The sequence below is a fragment of the Malus domestica genome, chromosome 05 (assembly GCF_042453785.1).
Source record: "Malus domestica chromosome 05, GDT2T_hap1".
Taxonomy (NCBI): domain Eukaryota; kingdom Viridiplantae; phylum Streptophyta; class Magnoliopsida; order Rosales; family Rosaceae; genus Malus; species Malus domestica.
Genome location: NC_091665.1, coordinates 29,614,057 through 29,637,464, shown reverse-complemented (window position 1 = coordinate 29,637,464; position 23,408 = coordinate 29,614,057). Strand labels below are relative to the sequence as shown.

Genomic DNA, 23,408 nt, shown 5'->3' with positions numbered 1-23,408 from the left:
TATTTCAACAACGATTTTACCGATTATACTTTTGTCAAGTTCACCTCACATTATATTTTAACGATTTAACCGTCTATCGATTTTTCTTCAAAGATCATATCAACAAAAAATTGTCATATTGAAAACTATATGTTTGTTGATTAAATGTTGATCATTTAGTGTTCATTTGAAGCATCGTATTTTTCTATTTTCTTTAATATAACTTGATGTCTTAATACTTTTGAATTTATCTTTTTAATATATATATATATACACACACACAGAGCTTAAAGAGAGGGATCCCCATTTTTTGAAAAAAATGGGGATTAGGTGTGGGGCCCACTTCACATCAAATTTCAACGATCCGAACCGTCTATTTTGTTAGTCTCGATTCATAGATCATCCTTGCAAAAATTCAATTCAATCCAAAACCATTTGCCTATTTAATTATCAATATCAAATTTCATATTTTCTTAACAAAGTATTCGTTCATTTCCTTGAACCCAATTAGATGTCTTAAACATTTCCAATTTAGCTAATATTTTGCAATGATGATCTATGAATCGAGACTAACAAAATAGACGGTTCGGATCGTTGAAATTAGATATGAAGTGGGCCCCATACCTAATCCCCATTTTTTTCAAAAAATGGGGATCCCCCCTTAAGCTCTCTGTGTGTGTGTATATATATATATATATATATATATATATATATATATATATATATATATATATATATATATATTGTAAAAATGAGCTATACATAAATAATTTTAATATAAACAGTTTGAATCATCGAGAAAAAGGACGAAGTGAGCTCAAAAGTGTTCTTCAAATAAGGCTATTTAAGGAACCTAGAAAGGTGATTAACGGGGATTTTAAATTAGAGACAAACAAGGATGGGTTTCTTCTTTGCCGTTTAGGCCCTTCTTGATTTCGGATATAAACATGATTAGTAAAGAGAAAGAATCATACTTGAGACTTTTAGCGCAGAAGGTAAATGTCTTGACTAATTGAACTACAAACTGCTTGATACCTTGACGTTATTATGTATGCTTTATGCTTTTATATCAGTGAGAATTGATTTCGTTCGTCTGGAATTTATAAATATTGCCGCTCGAACCTCTCTTCATAGTAATATTTGAACCTAACTGAATAATGTTCATACCTCACCATCGGGTGGTTAAATTACTGAAAATTAATTGATTGAATGGGAATTTAGAGATGATAATATTGTAGTTTGTAGCATATGAGTTCTTTACATTATGAAACGAAAATCAATAATTCTGAGGTCATATTCTAAAAGTCCACTGTTTCATTAATGTTTAGTGAATGGTAACGTGTGATCTTATTATTTCATGTGTTATAATATCAGTGAACGAAATGATTGATATATCCTACTATTAAAATATGTTAATAAAAACAAATACATATATGTGATATGTTATAATTAATTTGTGTATTGGGTCAAGTGAATTTAATTCAATAATAGCACGTTGGCAATTTAACCTTCCTTCTTCTATCGGGACCTATTCGAAAGAGAAATCAATACTTTTTGTCATGAATTTGAATAGGACGAACCTTCGTGTTAATTGAAACGATTTAAGCAGCTTCATAGATTTTTGTCTTTCTGTTAAATGACAGCATTACTATTATAGTTGCCGCTCTACGTTCATGATACTTTGGGATGGGGTTACTTGCTTAATGCTTGCGAGAATAGTAGTACCGCATAATAATGTTTTGAATACGCTAAAAAATTACTCGTATTTAACTAAGCCAAAGGCATGAAACGCCAGAGAAATATGTGTTGGAGTATGTGGCCAAGTGGCCACCTTTTAATTAAACAAATCAAAAAGAAAAAAAAGACAAAATAATTATGTCTCTTCCTTGTTTTGGGGAAAATAAAAGGGAATTGGTCTAAAGTTGTCTTGGTCCATGGGAAGTCACGGATGAGTTCTTTGAAAGAGAAATAATTGCTATTTTTTATGAAGTGTAGTAATGAAGCCATAAGAGAGGAAAAAACGTAGCAGAAAATGAGAGCAAAAACAGAGGTGCTGCAGCCTCATTTTGAAGAGAAGAAAGAAAGGTGATTTTCTTTCTTTGTTGGTACTCACTCAATCAAAGTTGTATTTGTGTATTAGCTTTGAGCTTTGTATAGAGAGGAAATTATTCACTATATTTCCCTCTCTATTTGTTTCTTTGGTGTGTGAGAGCTATTGGGTGTATTGGGCTTTTGGGTTGTGAGATTGTCAACACTTTGTAAACTCCCATTTGGTTGATAGTGGATTATTGGGTGAGCTCCTACTGCTCCGAGGACGTACTCCAGTTACACTGACTGTTGAGGAACCTCGTTAAAATCTTGGTGTCTTTAATATTTTGTTCTTGCATTTCATTTGATAAATTTCCTGTGGGTTAGCTTGAGTTGGTTCCAACGGGTTTGGTGCTATCTTAGCACAACAATTGGTATCAGAGCACTGGTTGCTCTTGGGTACTGTCTAGTTGCCAAAGATGTCAGACGGGCAAGATGAGAATCCTTTTGGAAGCAGCTCCGGGTTTGCAAGAACTACGGTGCAAAATGCAAAGTTCGAAGTTGAAAAGTTTGATGGCACAAACAACTTCGGGATGTGGCAATGTGAGGTCAAAGATGTGTTGGCTCAACAAGATCTACTTGCCGCTTTGGGAGAAAAGCCGGAAGCTATGTCGAAGTCGGAATGGGAGAAATTAAATTTGTGGGCTTGCTCTTCAATTCGGTTGTGCCTTGCAAAAACTCAGAAGTATTTTGTGATGCGGGAGACGGTAGCAAGTGTATTGTGGCAAAAATTGGAAGACAAGTATATGACGAAGAGTGCAGAGAACCGGCTACACTTGAAGAAAAAGCTCTACCGCTTCCAATACAAAGAAGGTACAAAAATGATTAGACACCTTGATGCTTTTAATAAGTTGATTGCCGACTTGTTAAATTTAGATGAGGATATTAAGGATGAAGATAAGGCCTTAATATTGTTGAATTCCTTGCCGGACTCTTATGAGCATTTTGTTACCACTATTATGCATGGTAAAGAAACTGTGAAATTTGAAGATGTGTCAAATGCCTTGATGAATTATGAAATGAGGCATAGAGATAAAAATCATGATAGTACCTCTGAAGCTTTATTTGTTAGAGGTAGATCATCGGAGAGAAGATCATCTTCTAGTAGGAAAAAATCACAGTCTCGACCTAGAGGAAACTCTAAAGGTAGAAAACCTTTGGAAAGGGATGAATGTGCCTTTTGTCATAATAAGGGCCATTGGAAGAAAGATTGTCCTAAATTGAAGACCAAAGGCAAAGAAAGTTCTGAAGCTAATGTTGCTGAGGTTGAAACAGATTTTTCTGATTTTGCTTTAACCACTTCCTCATCATTTGATTGTGCTACTAAGTGGGTGCTGGATACGGGTTGTACTCATCATATGACTCCTCACAAGGATTGGTTTTCAAGCTTGAAAGAGTTTGATGGTGGCGTTGTGTTCATGGGAGATGACAATCCTTGCACAACAAAAGGGATTGGTACAGTTCGGTTGAAGTTGCATGATGGCATGGTTAAAGAGTTGACAGGTGTTCGGTATGTACCGAATTTGAAGAAAAATCTTATTTCTTTGGGTACTTTGGAATCCAAGGGTTTCAGGTTTCATTCAGATGGGCAGACATTAAAAGTTACTTATGGTGCACTTGTTGTGATGAAAGCTCCTAGATGTGGCCATTTGTATTTATTGCAGGGAAGCACTGTGACAGGTGAAGCATCTGTAGTTTCTGAAAATATGGGCACATCTGATTCAGATACTACTAGACTGTGGCATATGAGATTAGGCCATGCCGGTGAGAAAGCTCTACAAGGGCTTGTGAAAAAAGGTCTTCTAAAAGGTGCCACGACTTGTAAGCTTGATTTCTGCGAGCATTGTGTCTTGGGGAAGCAAACTAGAGTGAAGTTTGGTACTGCTGTACATCAGACGAAGGGCATTCTTGATTATGTGCATTCGGATGTTTGGGGTCCTACAAAGACTCCCTCTTTGAGTGGTAGACATTGGTTCGTGACCTTTGTTGATGATTATTCAAGAAGGTCTTGGGTTTACACTATGAAGCACAAGAGTGAGGTGTTAAGCATTTTCTTGGGATGGAAGAAAATGGTTGAGAACCAGACTGGGAGAAAGATTAAGATTTTGAGATCGGATAATGGTGGTGAATACACATCCGACCCTTTCTTTAAAGTTTGCAAAGAAGAAGGAATTGTGAGACATTTTAGTGTTCGGGGAACTCCACAACAAAATGGAGTTGCAGAAAGATTGAATCGAACCTTGCTTGAGAAGGTTAGATGTATGTTGTCTCAGTCGGGTTTAAGCAAGTCATTTTGGGCAGAGGCAGTTAATTATGCATGTCACATCATCAACCGGTTACCCTCAGCTGCTATTCAGGGTAAGACACCAATGGAGGTATGGACTGGAAAACCTTATTCTGATTATGATCATATTCGTATTTTTGGTTCACCTGCTTATTTTCATGTAACTGAAAATAAACTTGATCCTAGAGCCAAAAAGGCTATCTTTCTTGGTTTTAGTAGTGGTGTCAAAGGTTACAGGTTGTGGTGTCCAGAGATGAAGAAACTTGTAATCAGTAGAGATGTGACATTTGATGAAGAAAGTATGTACAAAGTCTCTGAGAAGAATGTGAAAGATGTCCAACAGGTGGAGCTTGAGAAAGTTGCCTCTGGTACTTCAAATCCTATTTCCGCTGATGTCGAAGCCACTACAAGTGAAGAAGTTGGAGACCATGAGGATGTTGAAGAAGTTGAACTTGAAGATTCTATTCAAGTTGAAGAGGAAGTTTCACCTCAAGAGTCTATTGCCAAGAACAGAGGAAAGAGACAAATTACCAAGCCAGCTCGGTATAGTGACTATGTTTCTTTTGCTCTTCCTATTATCACTGATGAGATTCCATCCAATTTTGAGGAAGCTATTGAGAGTGAGGAGAAGAAAAGGTGGTGCAATGCCATGGGTGATGAGATAAATTCTCTCTTGAAGAATAAGACTTGGGAGTTAGCTAAATTGCCTAAGGGCAAGAAAGCTATCGGTTGCAAATGGGTGTATGCCAAGAAGGAAGATGCTGATGAGAAAAGCAATGTGAGATTCAAAGCAAGATTAGTTGCTAAAGGGTATGCACAAAAGGAGGGCATTGACTACAATGAAATATTTTCTCCGGTTGTGAAACACTCCTCAATTCGTATTATGTTAGCTCTTGTTGCACAATATGATCTTGAGCTTGTGCAACTTGATGTGAAGACGGCTTTCCTACATGGTGATTTGAATGAAGAGATTTATATGTGTCAACCGGATGGGTATATAGTGAAAGGGAAGGAGAACTTGTTTTTCAAATTGAAGAAATCACTATATGGCTTGAAGCAATCTCCAAGACAATGGTATTTGAGGTTTGATAAATTTATGAGAGGCCAAAATTATTCTAGAAGTCAATATGATCATTGTGTGTACTTCAAGAAGTTGCAAGATGGGTCTTTCATTTATTTATTGATATATGTTGATGATATGTTGATTGCCTCAAAGAATGTTGAAGAGATTGAGAAATTGAAGAAACAAATGAAGAATGAGTTTGAGATGAAGGATCTTGGTGAAGCAAAGAAGATCCTTGGCATGGAGATCACTAGAGATAGAGAGAAGGGTTTGGTCAGTTTGAATCAAAGACAATACCTTGAGAAGTTGATTCGGAAGTTTGGAGTTCATGATTCAACCAAACCGGTTAGTACCCCTTTGGCTCCTCATTTTAAATTGAGTTCTCTACAATGTCCTAAAAATGATAAAGAGAAGCTGCAAATGAAAAATATACCATATGCAAATTTGGTTGGTAGTTTGATGTATGCAATGGTATGCTCTAGACCGGATATTGCTCATGCAGTTGGCATGGTGAGTCGATATATGCATAATCCAGGTAAAGAGCATTGGCAAGCAGCTAAGTGGATATTGAGGTATCTTCATGGTACTCGAGATGTTGGTTTATGCTTTGAGAAAGATGACTCTGGTATTGGTCATTTTGCAGTTGGTTATGTTGATTCAGATTATGCAGGTGATCTGGATGGAAGGAAGTCTACTACAGGCTATGTGTTTACTATGGCTAAAGGGCCAGTTTGTTGGAGGTCCATTTTGCAGTCGTCTGTTGCCTTGTCTACTACAGAGGCTGAATATATGGCAGTTGCTGAAGCTATAAAGGAGGTCATTTGGATACATGGGCTTATTAGAGATTTGGGGGTTGATCAGAAGCAGGTGGAGGTACATTGTGATAGTCAGAGTGCCATTTATTTGGCTAAGTATCAGGTTCATCATGCGATGACCAAGCATATAGATGTGCGTTATCACTTTGTTCGTGAAATTGTTGGTGAAGGGGAAATCATTCTCCAGAAGATTCCAACGAAAGACAACCCCGCTGATATGTTGACTAAGGTTGTTGGTGTAGCCAAGTTTGTTCACTGTTTGAACTTGGCTCACATTATGCCTATATAAAGAAGGCGTTGAGCAGTAGGAGTTTTAGAGTATTTGGCTCGGCATGAGTTGTTCTCTTGCTAGTGTTTGGGAGTGATGTTGTGTGTTAATTGTGTTGGTTGGCTTATCATGACGTTTTTCGGAACTTGGCCAAGGTGGAGATTGTTGGAGTATGTGGCCAAGTGGCCACCTTTTAATTAAACAAATCAAAAAGAAAAAAAAGACAAAATAATTATGTCTCTTCCTTGTTTTGGGGAAAAGAAAAGGGAGTTGGTCTAAAGTTGTCTTGGTCCATGGGAAGTCACGGATGAGTTCTTTGAAAGAGAAATAATTGCTATTTTTGATGAAGTGTAGTAATGAAGCCATAAGAGAGGAAAAAACGTAGCAGAAAATGAGAGCAAAAACAGAGGTGCTGCAGCCTCATTTTGAAGAGAAGAAAGAAAGGTGATTTTCTTTCTTTGTTGGTACTCACTCAATCAAAGTTGTATTTGTGTATTAGCTTTGAGCTTTGTATAGAGAGGAAATTATTCACTATATTTCCCTCTCTATTTGTTTCTTTGGTGTGTGAGAGCTATTGGGTGTATTGGGCTTTTGGGTTGTGAGATTGTCAACACTTTGTAAACTCCCATTTGGTTGATAGTGGATTATTGGGTGAGCTCCTACTGCTCCGAGGACGTACTCCAGTTACACTGACTGTTGAGGAACCTCGTTAAAATCTTGGTGTCTTTAATATTTTGTTCTTGCATTTCATTTGATAAATTTCCTGTGGGTTAGCTTGAGTTGGTTCCAACGGGTTTGGTGCTATCTTAGCACAACAATATGACTAGATTTTTTCTTTTGGACAACACGCCCAGCCCAAGATTGGTTTAGGTATTTACGAAGTTTACAGTTTGGGTTTTAAGCTTCTTTTACTTGTAAGGATTTGGTTTCTTCTGCTTTCGTGTTCAAAAAATACAAAATATAAAATAAAAAATCTGTTTCCTTGTCTCCAAGTTATCCTCACGCAATCAAGAATCCTATTTGGAGTTTTGCCTCCTTAGAGCATCTCTAAATGAGGAGTGAAAATGTTTTCATCAGCAATAATAGTAAAAAAAGATAACATCAGTGTTTTCCAACCTAAATGTCAATTCCTATGTGACATGATCTGGATTGACAGCAAATGTGGTTGCTGTCAAATTTGACAGCAATTTCAAATCTATTTGAAGTGATTAGTAAAGTTTTTCATCATTTTTAATTATTATTTCTTGTTTTAAAAATACTTATTACAATTATGAAAAGTAATAATGTAATGAATAATAGTTTAAATTTGATATATCAGATGATGAACAAAATTTCTTAGACATTTTTTTAACGAGATCCATTAGAAATACATTGTTATAGGTGGGTCTAGTAAGTAGAACAGTCTTCCATGTCAGCAATTAAAGTGTCTATGATTTTAAAACAAATTACATTAATTACCATTGAATGTAAGTAACACGACTCATCCATAAACCCTATCTGACTACTTTTGTTTTCGATTTTCCTTGATTTTAAATTGAAAATCCTATCCGCCTCCTTATGATTTGAATTTTTTAACGCATAAACCATGTAAGTGGGAAGAGAAAAGTATCTTGTTCATGTATACTACATATTACATCAGAAGAGTTCAAATTTTCAATGCATAAATACTTGACTATAAAATAAATTCCTTGCTAGACGAAAAAATTTTGTTGGGTCACTTAGTACTATAGTCTAGTGGTATTTATTTTCACTTGTCAGAGCATCCCCAATGTGGGCTTTATCCTCTATGAAAACTACTACATTTGGAGCCCTAGTGAGAAATTTCATCTCCAATGAACCAAAAACTGGAGTTAGATCCACCATTTGGGGTATCAACTTTATTCCATGTGTAGCAAAAAATTAGGCTACATCTAGCCCAAAAAGCAGTGGGTCCCACCAAAAAAGTAGATACCATATGAGCCAAACTTTTTCACTCTCCTCCCAATTGCAAATACACTCATATTCTCTTTTTATTCTTTTGTTTTAATTCTTTTTCTTTACATTATTTTGTTCCAAAGATCATCCATTTTATTGGTATGTTTAATGCTTAAGCTTTAAAATGATATAAGATGTTGTGCGTCTAAAAGGGCTTACTTTTATTAATTTCCAAATAAAAACGCTCTACATATTAAAATGACATTGGAAGTTTAGAGACCTAAACCGAAAACATAAACAAACAACATACCTAAATTAGAAGGGCATTACAATTTAGTTATGAGATGAAATCTTATCTTGTTCGATTTCAGAGAAACAAACCAACAAATAAAATTGAGATTAGAAAACCTAATCCAACGGTTCATAAGTGATGAACTCTAACTTTGTCAGAATTTACATTTTTTTAGGTTGGAATGTTCATAAATTCTTTTTGAGATAACATGTCCAAGAATCAACTTAAGAAAAAGTTAATACAAAACAAAATTTGTCACATAATCAAATTACTACATAAATATATATATAGAGCCCAAAAGTAAATAGCTCTTCATTGTGAGAGATTTTTTTATAGAGCCCCAAAGATTCCTCAGAGCTCTAAAATGGGTTATATCCACTATTTTTCCAGCCTCATATAGAGCTCCTCACTGGAGATGCTCTTAATGAGAGGTCTTAGATTCAATTATCACCAAAGACTAATTTGAACTACATTATTGATAGCTCATTGTGAGATTAATGTCACCCCCTCTCCTTAGTGTAGATAAGATCGTTGTTTTAAAAAAAAAATTGAATGTTTCGTTTGTGAGGTTAAGCCATTACATTTAATTTAATATTCGTAACTCAATCAATTTTTATTTAAATAATTTATGTAATTCTAATGTCCTACCGGCCATCATATGCACCAAATGATCTATACTTCTGTTTTCTTCTTCTACACTTTTTTTATTATATTTTTTATGTAAGTTTTGTTCTTATTATTCTTTGATTTATTCAATCCTAACGCTATAAAAAGATAAGGGAGTATAGAGAAAGAAAAAGAAATTGCGAAGATCATTTCTCACAAAGGTTGTTGTGTAGATTATTAACAAAGTGCATAATGTCAGAATGTAAAAAACAAAGTACAACATCAAAAAGGGGACAAAACCTTACAATGACTTATAAGTTAAGAATGTGCTCATATCTTTCTCAAGCAGTTAAAGTTCTAAAAATCTGAAAATTTGGGTTTATGATCTTTAAAACATCCAAAACATTAGCCCTTTTTTTTTTTTGTATGACCTCTCAATCGAAACTGATCTCGATTTAAAATCGTATCAATTGAAAAAATTTGTGTTCAAGCTCAAGCTGAAATCTATTTAATATGTCCACCAGAATTAGACAATTAGATCGAATACGCGATCCTCAAAATTGAGAGATAGAAGCATACAAAAATGGATAGAGCTTAGGAACCATACCTTTCATGATTATCTTGTACGGATACGATAATGTGACATTTGAATTATGTTACATATATGATCAAACAAAAACCAATAATTTAGAGGTTATAGTGTCACGATTCATATCCCAATTGTATCTACTGAAAAAAGTAAAGTTAATTTGTAAGCATATGAATCTAGGGGTGTGCTATCCACACACCTTTTTTTATTTATCCCACACCCTTTGTTAATTTCTGTCATTTGATCTTCTTTAATTCATCCAATCCGACGGCCGAAAATTAAAAAGATGTGAGAGAAGTAAAAAGAGGTGTGTGGATATCACATCCCATGAATCTATACTACTATATAAAGCTAGCAGCCTCATTTAGAGTCACAAGCTTCACCAAAAATAATGGGACAAAAATGTCCCCCAAACAAAAAAGTTCAAAAGCAGCTCAAAATAATGCATCAAATAATGCAGGGGTATTTTCATCATATAAACAGTGTTTTTTATAATTAATTTTTTTGTGCAGTTTTTTATTTTTTTTATTTTTAATTAGTACCTCACAATAGACTAACAATAATATGATTCAATCAGTTGTTTATTAAATATTATTTTCTTTATTGTTAAACACGTTCAAAACATCTTAAGAGGTATGGTACCGGTTATCAAAAAGTTCTTTCGCACGCGCATAATAATGTGATTCAATTAGTTGTCAAATGATTTTTTTTTTTTGAACAAACGATATTACCTACACTAAGGGGGAGATGATGAAATTAGCCTCACAATGTGCTAGCAATAATGTGATTAAAAAAATATGTAGTCTCGCGTAACATGCTGTGATTCAAAAAATATCTTTTGTACCCGCGTAAGCGAATGTATGAAGGCTAGTATAGTATAAGGCCATGCATAGTTTGAGCATGTAAACTGTAGCATCGGATGCCTTTAATTAGAGTTTGTTACATTGTGTGTGTCTCATCACTAATTGGTAATTGCTTGAAACACTTGGCGTGCGAATGTACTCTAATGATGGGGACTCACTTTCTCTGAGACCACCACTACCACAAGACAACGCACGCCTTCAATCCTCAATAATTTTCTTCATCCTTTACATATGGCCGATATATCTCAATCAATAATGTAATTGTGAAAAATAACATTTATAAACTAAATTGAAGGATAAAAAACGTTAACATATATGACCTCTTACGCTTGTTTGAATGGTGAAAATTTGTGTGCAGATTCTAAGACAACTAAGCGAAATTCACGAAAACTTATCAGATATCTAAAATAAGAATAAAAGTTGTAATGTGGTAAAACGTTAGGGTTCAATATTTTGACATTCTGATACTTATATGTAAGGTTCTAAAAAGCGCTAGGCACTACTCGGCCAATGGGTATGGGCCTAACGCCTAGACATCTAGATGAAGCCTAGGCGATTCTTTTTTCTTTCAATTTTAATTAAATATATTATATAACATATAAATAAGTTTTTATTTATACTTAAAGAAATTACATAATTGTATTATGAAACATAAATTGTAAAATAAAATAACATATAGATTACAAAGTATTAGAACATATTAAAAACATGGAGAACAAATATATAATGAGTGTTCATCTAAGTATCCAACAAGTCTCTTACAATTTACAAATATAAGTTATCTATTTTATGTCTAAGTGAGAGTTGCGACTTGGGCGATTGTCTAGGTAGGCTAGGCGAGAACTCTTTTTTAATTTTTAAATGCCTAAATATTAATCGTGGAGGTGATCAGCTGTCTAGCGCTTAAACATGGCTTAAGCGGTGCTAGACAGAAATTTTTAGAACACTACTTATAAGGTGTCAAGAAAAAAAAATCCCTATCATTCGGCGGAAGGTGAAACCTAACTTAGGTAGGTAAAAAGCTACTCAAGTAGTCATTTGATAAGATATAAGATTTTGGTTTTACATCATGAGAAGGGAACAAAATTTGACTTCACTTAAAGCATGCATATTCAAACCTTAGAATTCACTCATAAAAGCGACCACCAATCCTTAACTTTAGGATCCTGCTCTCCATGCCATTTATACATACATGCGTTCATATATACAACAAAATACATGCCATTATCACGAATGGTTTGATGATTTTGACTTGAACCAAATAAGTTTTTGTTTGTATCTCCATTCTACACATATTAAAGGAATGTTAGTGGCTGTATTGGAGGATAACTTACATGGCATGACATTGTTAGTCTGTTATGTAGTGTTTTGTGTCAATAAAAATAAAGATATGTAAAAAAATTTGTACATATCTTTAATGTCAATGTAATAGTATATTTGTATTATATAAGTTCTTCTCAGTGGTAGTGGAAGATCAAATAATAGCAAATGTAATAATATGTGGTCGTCGGAGCCACTTGTGGCTTGCCTTGCATTAGAAAGAATGAGGATCCTCTCCGGATCCTCTTTGTGAAGATACGGGGATCCTTTAATCGTATTCGTTCATCATATATCGTGTGGTAAAAATTATTGTAAATTTTTTTAATTTAAAATTGAATATAAACAGTATCTGACAAAAATTGACTGCACGATGTACGATAAACGGACACGATTAAATAATCAAAGGATCCTCACAAATAAGATCTAGAAAGGATCCTCATTCCATTAGAAAACCCTAAACATATATGACCCACCGCAGATGGAGGTGGTGGGTAATAATCACAAATCAATATCATGGAATTATCAAAAGTGGTCACGCCACTCTCTCCCTATCCAAAATTTGATTGTTCCTTTCTTTCTTCTTTTTGACCTTTTCTTTGTTTGCTCTTCCTCACGTGAATTGTGTAAAATTTTCCCAAAAATAGACCGACTTACTTTTCTTTTTACGTTATTATTTTAAATTACACTATTAAAAAAAAAAAAGATTCAAATTTGAATGCAAAATTAATAAAATCTTGACTTGACCAACTGTCATAAACTCTCGGTCGCATGAAGGGAAGTTCCTCCCTTAATAGACCAAAGTTTGTTTTGATGCTAATGATTTCTATATTCCTTGCCATTTCTAAGTTATCTTATATGGTCTCATAGTTCCATAGGGCCAATGTAAGGTATTTCTTGGATGAAACATAAGTTGGTTCATGACTCATTTCTTACCTTATTGCTACAAGATGTTAACTTAGTTAAATGGTTTGCTAAAGTAATTTCATAACTTAGTAGGCAGATGATGCTTATAACTTAGTTAAATGATTCACTAAATTGTCTGGGTTTCCTTTCGGTAATTAGCAAAAACCCCACGATTTAATACCTTGTTGGCAGTGGCAAAATATTTAAAGATCATTTTCATGCCTTAATGTGTTAAAGATCATTCCAAATCACATGTATTAAATTTTTGCACGTATGAGGGTTCATATTAAGTGGTGAATGTACATTGAAACCAAGATCTTATTAGGATCACTTGGAGTTCAGGGAATATACATGTGAAAATCTTTCGATGACTATTCAAATGTTTGGCATGAGTATCTTTTGTGTCCACAAGTGTTTGATAAAATGTCTGCTAGGCATGTCTTGGTAGAACTCGACAAGCTGCGTCAAGAGTACTCAACATATTCTCTCGACAGCACTCATCAGATTACTTCGTCATCTGTCGATATTTATTGACATGTACGTAACACGATTCGATTGACGACAATAAACCTACTAAGTGTTTGACGAAATACCTCAGTAATTAAACTGAAATATTTGTGTACACTTCGCACTCTATTTTAGTTAAAAAACTTGTACTTTTAACGCTCAAACCCACAGTATTCGAATCCTAGATCCATCCCGGTTGTTATCCCATTAATTACACCAATTTACCACCATCTCACCTCCCTTTATATTCGGCAGGATATTTTTCACTCCCGGAGTCTATCACTTTTACAGAGTGTTACAGCCGACAAAAAGTACAATAAAACATGTCGAAGTTGTCAAACCAAAATAACTACTTTTTCTATATTTCCCGCTTTTTTGCCGGTTGGTAATGAGAGGTTTTGACTTTACAATGTGAACAAAGTAACAAACCCCTCCTTTCTGTGCTTCCTCATCATCTCCTTAACTTTTTAAAAAATTAAATTAAATCCCATCACAGCAGAGAGTAACAAAAACAGGAAGAGATTATGCAATATTTTGAGTGTGATTACTAAACCCTCCCAAAAAAAATTAAAGGCAGAAAAGCATGACCCACCAAAGAGGCCCATGGCTTTGGACAGTTGCAATCTGTGTTTTGCACACCACCTGTTTGACAAAAAGAAAAAAAAATGGCCAAACAAGGTCACCACCAACATCAACATCTCCAACTGGGTTGTTGTCTCTGTCTCTCTACTTCACTCTTTCAACCCCAGCATTACCATTTTTTCATCTTTGCCTTGACATTCCAAGTTCCTCTCTTGGGTTCCATTTTCTCGCCCCATGGACCGCGGCAGTGACAAGCATCAGCATCAGCAGCAGCAGCAACCACAACTATCCGTGGCTAAGAGTTCGCGGCAGCAGCGATACAACGAGTGGTTTGTTTCTTGATTTTCATATGTATTTTTTATGTTTGTATTTCAACTTGAGTACTTTTAATTTTATTTTGTAAGTGTTGCCTACACTACCTAGTGATTAAATAAGTGGTGTTTTGATATATATATATTTATGTGCTTTGTTGCGCTGATGCATGATAAACAAAAGATGAATGGTTTCTGATTGTTCTCTTGTATTGTATTCTATAAAGAAACTTTTTTTTCTTTCCTCATTGATTTGTGTCATGTGCAAATATCTGCAACGGTTTCTTGTATGAATGTTTACTTGTTGATCTTTTGCAGGATTTTTCGGGACGTTCCAAGCGATATTACAATACAAGTAAATGGAGGAGCTTTCTCACTACATAAGGTAGCTACCTTTGCTGTTTTATTACTTTCAATTCTTCAAAATTATTCTTTAAAGTCACTGTCTTGATGGAATTTTGATATATTATGGTGCTTCTGAATGCAGTTCCCTCTGGTCTCTAGAAGTGGGAGAATCCGGAAGTTGGTTGCTGAACACAGGGATTCTGATATCTCAAGAGTGGAGCTTCTTAATCTACCGGGAGGTGCAGAATCATTTGAGTTGGCAGCAAAGTTCTGTTATGGTATTAACTTCGAGATCACATCTTCAAACGTTTCTCAGCTGTGTTGTGCTTCTGATTACCTTGAAATGACTGAAGAGTACTCAAAAGATAATCTTGGTTCGCGTGCCGAAGAATACCTTGAAAGCGTTGTTTGCAAGAACCTTGAAATGTGTGTTGAGGTTTTGCAACAATGCGAGAGTTTACTCCCTCTGGCCGATGAGCTGAGAATAGTTAGCCGTTGCATAGATGCAATAGCCTCAAAGGCTTGTGTAGAGCAAATTGCTTCGAGCTTTTCGCGCTTAGAGTATAGCAGCTCGGGGAGGCTTCACATGAACAGGCAAGCCAAATCTGATGGGGACTGGTGGATAGAAGATCTTTCGGTTCTTCGAGTTGACTTGTACCAGAGAGTCATAACTGCCATGAAGTGCCGTGGAGTCCGCCCTGAGAGTATTGGTGCATCTCTTGTGAACTATGCGCAGAAGGAGTTGACAAAAAAGTCCAGCTTATGGAATATGTCTGGCCAGACAAAAGTTGACGGAATTTCAGCTTCAACTGGGCATGAAAAACTCGTGGTTGAGACAATTGTCAGCCTTCTGCCCGTTGAGAAACTTGTTATTCCAATCAATTTCCTATTCGGGCTTTTGCGAAGCGCTGTAATGCTTGATTGCACAATTGCTTGCAGACTTGATCTGGAGAGGAGAATTGGGTCACAGTTGGATATTGCTACTCTCGATGATCTTCTGATCCCTTCTTTCAAGCACGCTGGTGACACTTTATTCGATGTGGACACAGTGCATAGGATTTTAGTTAACTTTTCTCAGCAAGATGATAGCGAAGAAGATATGGAAGATGCGTCTGTTTTCGAATCTGATAGTCCTCATTCGCCTTCCCAGACCGCTTTGTTTAAAGTTTCAAAGTTGGTGGACAATTACCTTGCTGAAATAGCCCCTGATGCAAACCTCAAGCTTGCTAAGTTCATAGTCATTGCTGATGCTTTACCTGAACACGCACGAACAGTTCATGATGGGCTATATCGAGCCATTGATATTTACTTAAAAGTAAGTCTTTCTTATTATTCTTTGCCGTTAGTCTTGATTAAGGATTTTGCTATTACCATTCTTTCATTAGTTTTGATTGATGTATATACGTTCTTTCTGTGACAGGCTCATCAAGGTTTAACCGATACAGACAAGAAGAGGCTCTGCAAAATGATTGATTTCCAAAAGCTCTCACAAGAAGCCGGTGCACACGCTGCACAGAACGAGCGCCTCCCTCTCCAGTCAATAGTACAAGTGCTTTATTTTGAGCAAATAAGGCTCAGAAATTCCTTGGGCTGCTCTAACGAAGATGAACCCAAGCCAATGCACCAGTCATGGCGGATCAGCAGTGGTGCGCTCAGTGCTGCGATGTCTCCACGGGACAACTATGCATCATTGAGGAGAGAAAACCGTGAGCTAAAGCTTGAGCTAGCTCGGTTAAGAATGAGACTAAATGATCTTGAGAGAGAACATGTATGCATGAAGAGGGATATGCAAAGGTCCAACTCTCGTAAATTTATGAGTTCGTTCTCCAAGAAGATTGGCAAGCTAAGCTTCTTTGCAAATAGTTCTTCAAGGGCATCCACTTCTCCGTCAAGGCATTCTTATAGAACTGATTCTAAAGTGATCGAGAGAACGTGTGCAAGCACAGATTAGGTAATTCACATTGTCAGGAACTTTTTATGTCTTGTTAGTAAGTGCAAGCCTTACGAAATTTTCACTTTTGTATGCGTCTTTTGGCCTCCTTGTAAAAAAGATTTGTGCTTTGAGTTAGCGATAGCGGGGAAAGATCTTGATTGTAAGTGATGCTTTTGGTTGAGTACAGTTTTTACATTTGTTTAAATTCTAAATCATTAAATTAAATTTCAACTTAATTGCAAAATGTAGCAGGTTAAGATTAAATAATATAGACTCTATGCTGTATATGTAGAACAAACAAATAAACTTATATAGCTGCTCTAATAAGGTAACAAAACATTGGTGCGCGTAATCAACGTACAAAAACACGGTTTAATAAATGCCTTGCAGGACTAATCTACTCGAGAAGCGTTGGAATTGCACCCGAGACCCAGTAGCCTCGCTTTGTCGCTCCTCTTCCTTGTTTGGCAAGGTAAATTTTACCTTAAGGCGAAGCGACTTACGAGCACTTTCAGGTTTTCTTACACAAGATTTCAGCAAGGGGACTTGCTTGCTTTCCCTAATATTAAGATCAGCAAGTTTGACCGTAATGTCGTTGTTGCCATCATCATATTTTCTACGACGTCTAGTTTCATTTTTTGAATGTATCGGAGGTTTCTGCTTAGATTCTTCGCGGGTTTTCTTGTTTGTGGATGACAACTCTACTTTGATATCTGTTTGGAGTCTTCTGTCAGAGTCAGCATCTTCATCACTCAGGCTAGGGCTTACAGTAGCACAAGCAAAAAACTGAAGCTTAAGCCTTCGCCTCTGCTCGTGGTGCTTCGGTGTCATATCAGCATACTCCTTGGGAGGAGAACTATGTTCATGTACTTGATGGTGGCCACGAGCTTTAACAGATTGCTTCTGTTCAATCAAAGGAGGAGGCTGATTGCCGTGCTCTCTGGCTTTAAGCAACTGATAAATCGTGCGGTTAGGAACTATAAAAAACACTTTCCCGGGAATCAAAACTGCTTCAGGCTTAACCACAATCCACGGGAACTCAAAGATGTCTGGCCTAGTTATGCTGTGCCGGGGGTACCTTCTCATCACCTCTTCAGCTGTTACCGGTTTCTTGTGAACCTCCAAACGCCTCCCTGGACGCACCAATTTCAGCACACCTTCCTCCCTCACTACACTTCCCATCGCCAAATCAAACGCCGGTAATATCTGATCAAGTATTTTTTTCTAAGCAGCTAGGAGTTAATGGACAATAAGTCGAGGAAGAGGAGCTACCAGGCTGCTCAAGTTTGCTTCTTATAATGGTAATAAACTCACTAGCAGATGAAGTTTTGGTGGAGAAACTTATGAGGAATCTTTGGAGGGGAATGCCAAAATTAGCTGGAGGAATGTGACTTTTCTTTGTCCACATAGATTCTGTACGCATTTGAGTAGATTCTTTGTTTGTTTTACCAAACTTTGTTTGGTGTTTGTGAAGTGTCTTATCCTTAATCTTAACACTTTGTTTTGGCTCCTCAGAGTCTCAAAGGACTCGATAGTTGAGCAATGTGATAACACGGCCGCCTACATGGTGGTGCAAAAGACACTAGTATGGAAAGGCACCAACTTATTGTACAAACTTTTTGCATCCCAACAGATGCAAACAATAGAGTTGTGTTACTGGAAGGGAGTCGCCTACGACCAAGTATCAAACTTACCACAAATGTATATTGTCACACAGGTGTTAGTCGAGCCTGAAACCTTAGATTAAACCAAATGTTAGTGGAGCTTCAATTTATGCTAAATTATTATCTCTTCCTACCATCAAACTCTTAATTAACAAAATTTTACAATTTTTAAATAGTTTATTCTTCTTACACAACCATTCTTCCAAAATTTCTTCTTAGAAGGCTATGTTTGACTAGGGGATTTCCTAGTCTCAGGGGATTGATGTCAAGTTAGTAAGGAATTTATTACAAAATGACAGATACAAGGGATTAAAAATGCTTTTCATGATCATTACTAAGGCACGCTAGAGGGACTTGTAAATGCATCATTCTAGATAGTGATTTGCAAATCCCTCTTACATGTCTTTGAAAAGAATAGGTAGTGATTGAATATAAACATAAGCTTATTATATGATATTGATGAGTTAGTAGGTAAATTTTACATTCTTTTTAACTTGTTACATACTTTTCTTTATTTTTAGTTATTAAATTGAATATATCAAACAAAAACAACGAAGATAACTAAGAGCTCATTGGAAGTGCCTTTAAAATAACTGAAAGCGCTTTTAGAGAAAATAATTTTAGTTTCAAAAGCGCTTCAGTGCTCTTTGGCAAAAAACACTAGTTATGCGCTTCTTAAAAAAAAAAATATTCATTTACTTACATTTTCACTAAGAATTGGTTCTAAAAATATTTTTACCAAAAATGATTTCAGATATTTTAAAAACACTCACAAATGAGTTATATACAAAAATATATGGGTAAAGTACAAAAAACTACCTCAACTATTGGTGTCACGACACTTTCATACCTCATCTTTTAAAATTGACAATATCATACCTCATCTTACGAATTTGTGCCAATGTTATACCTTCCGTTAGCTTGGCTTGAATTTCTCAGTTAAATGCTAACGTGGCTTGATCCGGGACCCACCTTTTATTAAAAAATTATTAAAAACTAAAAAAAAAATTTAATATTTTTTAAATATTAAAATAACAAAAAAAGTAAATAAAAAAAAAAACCCTTTCTGAGGGTGGGTGAGGGGGGAAGACAAATTTGGTTTTTTTATTTATTTTTTATTTTTTTACCTTCTTTTTTCTAGGTCACAAGAAGAGGGAAGAAGATGAAGATGGGGGAGAAGAGAGAGGGGGGAACTGGGGAAGGGGACGAACTTGGGATTTTTTTTTTTTTAAAACTTTTCATTATTATTTTTATATTTAAAAATTATTAAATGATTTTTTTTAGTTTTTAATAATTTTTTAATAAAAAATGGGTTTTGGATCAAGCCACGTCAGCATTTAATTGAAAAGTAAACGGCCAAGTAACGGAAGGTATAACATTGGACTAAATTCTAAAGATGAGGTATGACATTGTCAATTTTAAAAGATGAGGTATGAAAGTGTCGTGATACTAATAGTTAAGGTAATTTTTTGTACTTTACCCAAAATATATTTTATCATACTTCAAGTAAAGATAACCAGTTGGGGACTTGAGGATTATTGTGCTCAAAATATCTAGTGGTGCGCAGTCAAAGCAGAGCCTCAAGAGCAAGATATTTTTTCATGTGCCCCGAAACACTAGTTGATACATCATGTGTCATTATATAAATAATGTTTTGTACTAAAAAAATTAATTACATAAAAAATAAAATTTTCACTACTTATATAATAATATGTAGTGTACCATTATATAATAACATGTAGTATATCAATTGTCTTACGAAACAAAGAAAAATTTCTCCTCAAGAGCAGCATAAGATTGGACGAATTTAATAATGTGTGGCAAACAACATTATGATCCAATGGAGGTGCCTCGAGATCATCGGCACCCGTTGACACTGATCCTACTCTTTTATTGTTTCCTCTTCCATTATTCCACTAGTTCCAGTTAAATCAAACTTGTCTTGTTTTGCCTTCTGGCTTTTGCTACTTATTTCCTTTTTTTTTCTTTTTTTTTTTCTAGCTTTTTTCTACTTATTTAATCAACGGATTATCCAAAATTGGCCCTACCTAAACCAAATAGAAACTTTCCAAAAATGGATAGATATCAAACCAAGATTTTGGTCATAAACACTCAATCACCCAAACTTCAAAGAAAAAAATTGTAAGTTAGAAGAAAAACTGATAATTAAGTATTATAAAAAAACTCTTAAAACATAGTTTAATCGGGGGAAGGAGCTCATTGGCTATTCACCTTTTATATATCTAATTGATTCTTAATTGTGATATTTCTTTTGCAAAGTTAGCTCAATATCTTTCTAAGTACTTGTCTGAAATGTTTCTCTTTAAAGAGTAACGTAATAGATGACTAATATGCATAAAGAAAAAACAAAATAGAAGTCATGACTATTTGATAGCAAAAGCCTGAAGGAAAAACAAGAAACAAAACATGCCAGAAGCATAATTCCACTACTTCTACTTAAATCAAAGTTGTCTTGTTTTGCTTCTTGTTCTTCCCTTATGTGGGCCCCTGAATCAAGCCCCAACAACCAGTCACAATTTTGTGTGTATTGGGCCTTGATCAGTCCCACGACATGTATCAGCAACCACAACTCATAATTCAAGTGAAGTTTGAAAGCGAAGGCATAAACTCATTACCTCCTAACATCCCTTCATCAACAACATTTCCAAACCCAAAAACTAACAAAGGGTCTTTGCGACCCTGTCATAAACTTATTCGAAAGCATTCTCACTTCTCCTTCGGCTTCTACGTTTATGCCGTTGACGATTTGGTGTAGAAGCGAACGCCAAAGGCTAAGCCCAAAATTAGCAGAGGAACAATGAACTGGAGGAGTTTGATGACGAAATCAGTTGTCTTGTCCTGGTTGTAGTGAGGCTGCTTGGGAGGAGTGTACATCCTCTTCGCGGGGATGGATGCTGAATCAATGTCTCCAACGTAAAATTCGTCCATCATTGCTCTAGCAGTGGAACTGTGACCAACATCTTCGAAATCATTACTTGCGTCTTTTCCTGCAAACCAAAGATCATATTAGGACCACGAATCACATCGAATCAATAGGTTTCTGTTTCGGCCTATATATTGTGTTGTGTGCATATGAAAAGGGAAACAATTTTGTTTGTTTGAGAGTGTCACTGTGTTGTACCTGTGGCTGCCAATAAGACCTCATCACCACCAGGATGGTCCTCCAAGAATTTTGTTACATCATACACCTGTAACAACACGTTTATCACAATATAAATAATCTACCTTCACTTGACAGCAAATTTCTTCCAAATTGCTACTCCCTCCCCAAATGATTGGCAGTGAACACACACAAAGAGCAACACATTTTTCCTTGAGATACAAATAATTGACAAACGGAAGCATTATTACAGTCAAATTTTGTAATATAGAACTGAGGGCACGTCAGTTGGTAATGAACGTGAACACAGTGGACCGAACAGATAATCTACGCTTACTAAGAAGGGAACCTGAACTATGCCAAGTTAAATCAGCTACACTAATACTACTTCAACGAGGAATCAAAGAGGGCTAGCCGGCTAGGAATTGGCTTTGTAAAGTCCATCTGCAACATTTGCACCATTTTTTATTTGCTGTGCCTTCATGCAATAATTTCATTAGACTTAATCAATCATTTCACCCCCAACTAAAATCTTAATAATTAGCTATTCTCCACAAAGTATCACCCATTTTAAGAGAACCAATGCGCAGTATAAGCACAAGCTATCGCCTTTCGAGGCGATAAATTCACTAAAAAAACAAAAGAAATGCACATCCATCAGCAGTTGAATCATGCTCCTATAAGTTGAAATCTATATCTCAACCAATGTCTATCAATCTGACTCGTACCAATCTATAAACTTGTAATTTTCCTTGTTTTTATAGCAATCTCGAACACATTTCATCCTGATCTTAGTCCAACATGCAGTCAGAATATGAACCAATATTCAACTATACCAGTCAAAACCCACCAACAAACACTTCACCTAGATCCAATCAGAGCAAAACCCAAATTCAATCACACACACAAATCCCAAAATTTAACTGAAAACTGCAGCTCAGAAGAAGCAAGAACATTACCTTTCCATCGATGACAAGCCAGCAGTCCTTGCGATCACTGTGAGTGGAGACCTCAGCCAAAGTATAAACCTTTTTGTCTCCAGCCATTGTCGTCGGAGGAGAGTCAGAGGCCGGTCTGCTTCTTCACCTCTAAGACCTGTAAATGCAGAGATTTTGAAGATTTCACAGAGTTTGATTTGAAAGGGAAAGAAGGGAAAGGTGGGGTTGGTGGTTTGATTGTGCGGGAGTTGGGAAAGTAAAAGGGTGGGATGGCCTCGTCGTCCACCAACCACAAACTCCCTATATATTTGGTGGTTTTTTTATTTTTTTGCATAATCGCTTTGCGGAAAATGTTCATATTCCACGTAGTAAAGCTTGCTTGTTTGTTTATTTGTTTATTTATTTTTCTGAACAAAATAAAGCTTGTTTGTTAGTTTTATTTTCCTCCGTCTTGTGTTTTGATCAACTTGAGGGACATCAAAAGGTTGTGCAGGCTTGTAGCTCGAGTAGTAAATATCTTGTTCACACATTCATGCTTAATATTTGGTTGCGTAGGTAAAGTTTTCATTAGTGAGTCGACTCTACAACTTGTACAACGGTCATATCTTTTGTATTGCCTATTTGTGATCCTTTAGTATAGAAAGTTTATTCTACACAGTTGCTCGTATGCAGAAACTCTCACATCAATGGGATCACAAGATACCTTAGATGCTATGAAAACATAATGACTCTCTATTTGGTGAGTGGTTGCACATACTTATGATCTTTTGGTCACACACTAAAATTTCTCCTTAGACCGAGATGCATCTAAACTTTACACTACACTAAAAACACATCATATTGTTAAGGAAATGCTTGGTAACTTATCATCTAGCACTCACTTTCATATCTAAATCACTCCAAAAGAATTGTTGTGAGGAAATAGGATTTGGTTCACAAATTTTCTGTAGTGCACATCAAAAGAAAGTTCATTTCCGAACAATAGTGCAGTAGAGAAAACCTCTTGGTTCTACCATCCACAAC

At 35.8% G+C, this 23,408-nt stretch overlaps 2 protein-coding genes across 2 annotated transcripts; one reads left to right on the top strand and one right to left on the bottom strand.

Annotated features, from left to right (window-relative positions):
- The first annotated feature begins 14,151 nt into the window (after positions 1-14,151).
- On the top strand, positions 14,152-18,158 carry LOC103445402 (BTB/POZ domain-containing protein At5g48800). Its single transcript, XM_008384410.4, has 5 exons — positions 14,152-14,402; positions 14,703-14,769; positions 14,872-16,044; positions 16,150-16,680; positions 17,053-18,158. The coding sequence occupies exons 1-4, from the start codon at positions 14,308-14,310 to the stop codon at positions 16,678-16,680; spliced, it is 1,866 nt and encodes a 621-aa protein (XP_008382632.2). The 5' UTR covers positions 14,152-14,307; the 3' UTR covers positions 17,053-18,158.
- A 2,532-nt stretch (positions 18,159-20,690) lies between these two features.
- On the bottom strand, positions 20,691-22,755 carry LOC103435833 (cytochrome b5). The gene is made up of 3 exons (XM_008374251.4): positions 22,407-22,755; positions 21,469-21,535; positions 20,691-21,334 (listed from the first exon to the last, which is right to left on the bottom strand). The coding sequence occupies exons 1-3, from the start codon at positions 22,491-22,493 to the stop codon at positions 21,078-21,080; spliced, it is 411 nt and encodes a 136-aa protein (XP_008372473.3). The 5' UTR covers positions 22,494-22,755; the 3' UTR covers positions 20,691-21,077.
- Between the last annotated feature and the right edge of the window lie 653 nt (positions 22,756-23,408).

What these genes read in the sequence shown, in the direction of transcription:
- LOC103445402 (XM_008384410.4), top strand. Translation starts at nt 14,308, where the DNA reads ATGGACCGCGGCAGTGACAAGCATCAGCATCAGCAGCAGCAGCAACCA. An exon ending in GAGCTTTCTCACTACATAAG is followed by an intron (nt 14,770 to 14,871) that starts GTAGCTACCTTT and finishes TTCTGAATGCAG; the next exon opens with TTCCCTCTGGTCTCTAGAAG. An exon ending in CCATTGATATTTACTTAAAA is followed by an intron (nt 16,045 to 16,149) that starts GTAAGTCTTTCT and finishes TTTCTGTGACAG; the next exon opens with GCTCATCAAGGTTTAACCGA.
- LOC103435833 (XM_008374251.4), bottom strand. Translation starts at nt 22,493, where the DNA reads ATGGCTGGAGACAAAAAGGTTTATACTTTGGCTGAGGTCTCCACTCAC. An exon ending in GGCTTGTCATCGATGGAAAG is followed by an intron (nt 21,536 to 22,406) that starts GTAATGTTCTTG and finishes GTGTTGTTACAG; the next exon opens with GTGTATGATGTAACAAAATT. An exon ending in GGTCTTATTGGCAGCCACAG is followed by an intron (nt 21,335 to 21,468) that starts GTACAACACAGT and finishes TTTGGTTTGCAG; the next exon opens with GAAAAGACGCAAGTAATGAT.